Source organism: Apaloderma vittatum, unplaced genomic scaffold (assembly GCF_000703405.1).
Source record: "Apaloderma vittatum isolate BGI_N311 unplaced genomic scaffold, ASM70340v1 scaffold15192, whole genome shotgun sequence".
Lineage (NCBI taxonomy): Eukaryota > Metazoa > Chordata > Aves > Trogoniformes > Trogonidae > Apaloderma > Apaloderma vittatum.
In genome coordinates, this window is record NW_009704265.1 from 5,612 (window position 1) to 8,128 (window position 2,517).

At 36.6% G+C, this 2,517-nt stretch overlaps 1 protein-coding gene across 1 annotated transcript; it reads right to left on the reverse strand.

The window, feature by feature from the left end:
• Positions 1-359: 359 nt before the first annotated feature.
• On the reverse strand, positions 360-1,429 carry MC2R (melanocortin 2 receptor (adrenocorticotropic hormone)). The gene has a single exon (XM_009864997.1). It carries the CDS (start codon positions 1,427-1,429, stop codon positions 476-478), a length of 954 nt encoding a protein of 317 aa, XP_009863299.1. The 3' UTR covers positions 360-475.
• Between the last annotated feature and the right edge of the window lie 1,088 nt (positions 1,430-2,517).

Sequence of the window (2,517 nt, forward strand, 5' to 3'; positions counted from 1 at the left end):
ACATGTCCATATTTTCTACTTTATCATAGACCTTATATAAAAAGTGCAATTTAGAAGCAAATGTTCATTTCATTGTGATTTAAATAACAGAATGTTCAAGTAGCATACACAAATTGAAATTACTGATCCAAATGAGTTGGCACAAACTTATCTCTAGGGTAATGCAATACTTGATACAGAAGTTTTATATTTGAATTTCTCTGAAATGACAAAAGATAGATAAGATGCAGTTATTTTTTATTTGCATAAAAATTCTTAGTGAAATTAACTTAATAGTATTTCTGGACATCTGGTTGACAAAGATTTCTGTGCATACTTAATTTTTATGCATTCTTTGGCAGACCTCTGAAAATCACTGCCAGTATCCTACAAGCATGGTATTATTTTGGGCATAATTATTGATATTTTTAACTCTGCATACTGATGTCGCACAACACCCCATAGGTGTGCTTCTATAATCCTAATTTTTTCATGTTTACCAGTTCCAATTTGACCTGGCACAGCAGAACATCTTCTTGAATGTACTCCGTAATTCTGGGCTTCGGAATGCAAAAATCATAGGGTCGATGATTGCATTGCACATTATGAGTGTCCCATTCACATGGAAAATGGACATGTAGCAGGCACAGTAAGGGTTATGTGGACAAAATCTTGCTAAGAGGATGTGAAGAACAAAGGGGGCCCAACAGCAAAGGAAAACTCCAAGGAAAATAGTCAGTGTAATGGCCCCTTTCATGTTAGTTCTCTGATGCACTGTGCTGGTTGGCAGTGAAGCGATCTTTTTAGCATGAGATCGAGCCAGTAGGAACATATGGACATAGAGGCACAGTATAAAAAACATCATTAAAGGGAAGAGGATGGTGAAGGGAATGACTGTTGCTGCTTCATAGGAGAAGAGGGCAATAGCAACGCTACTGCCAGCACAGAACATCCAAATAATTACCAAGACAGCCAAGGCCCTTCTTAGTGTCATGATATTATGGTACCGCAAAGCATAGAAGATAGTGATGTATCTGTCTGCTGCAATAGCTAACAAGCTGAAAATGGACCCCAGTAAAGACAAAATGAACATGGAATCCATAGCATCATCCAGCTTTTTCTCAAAGTCCCCACGACGTGTCAGGTACCCCATTTTGCACAAAATGATAAAAATGTTCTCCAGAGTTTTGTACAAGCTACCTAACATGTCTGAAATAGCTAAACTGCAAATAAAGAAGTACATGGGCAAATGCAAATTCTTATTTCTAACAACAGCAAGAAGGACAAGCAGATTTTCCAGTATTCCAGCAGCAGCAACAGTGAAAAAAACTTCTTCTGGCACCACGACCTGGATGCAGTCAGTGATATTTAAGGAGAATTCACTTATATTTTGGAGGGAAGGAATACTTGTCTGCCCTGGGTGTTTGATTAGGTTGGAAGGTCTTCCCATGCCCATTTCTTCTGTTTATGGAAAGATTCTGGATTGCTGTTTTTCAGGCTTGGCTTTATTCTGAATCTGACCTGTCAGTCAGACCATTCTTCTTTTGATGAAGGCTCTCTACTTCATCTAGAGCAATTTTAAGACTTAAACAAAATGTTTGGAGTTTCTCCTACAATAAAACATGTAGATACAAAACATCAGGAAGAAATTACCACACAGATAGGACAAAAAGAGACATTTGGAACATTACCTATTGCACTGGAATGAACGTATCACCAGAGACAGGCAGTTGGTTTGGACAGAATAAGAGTTGTTCCAGGTTTCGCTGAGCCTTAGGGGAAAACAAAGTGTAAATTCTCTTTTAGCTTCAAAGCAGTTTTAAAAAATATATGTAGTTTTTACCCATGAGCAACCCATGTTTACTGGAACTGATCAGACAGACTTCAAGAGTTTGGCAATCTTTACTGACCCAGCTGTTTGCTTTGAGAAAGTCTGGCATTTCTCACAAGATTTGCAGTACTGTTAGTCACAAATAAGACCAATGCCAAGATAAATTGTTGTCCAGGACAATAACATGTTTACTACCACACTGCTGATGGTGAAATGAAATGCCCTCAATTTAGATGTGAACATTTATAAATGTTGATGTTTTCAGAGGCACACTGGATACTAGTGAGTGGCTTCCTTTTCATTTAAATTGAAACTGTCTTTTGATTTGATGACATGTTTCTAATGCAAAATATAATCTTTTCTTGGCTGTATTTTATGACTATCTAAAGACAAAATGTTTATTCGAGCATCAACATGATGTTTTTCTTTCTCCATAATGATCCTGGTCTCCTATATGTCAAAGCATATAGGAGATTTACCAAAGGATTAGGCTTTTTAGGCTTTTCATTTGCATATAAATGGATATGTTAGTAGTTTACCTTGGATATTACACATAACAATAAGACCCACTTTTTCCTGTCAATTTTACACCTTTACTTGTGAAACACAGATACAGTTGCTATTGGGAAATCTCTATTTTTTTTTTTTTTTAAAAAAAAAGGAACTGATATATTCTCCCTCTCTTTCTAAGTTTAAAACAGGTTTGT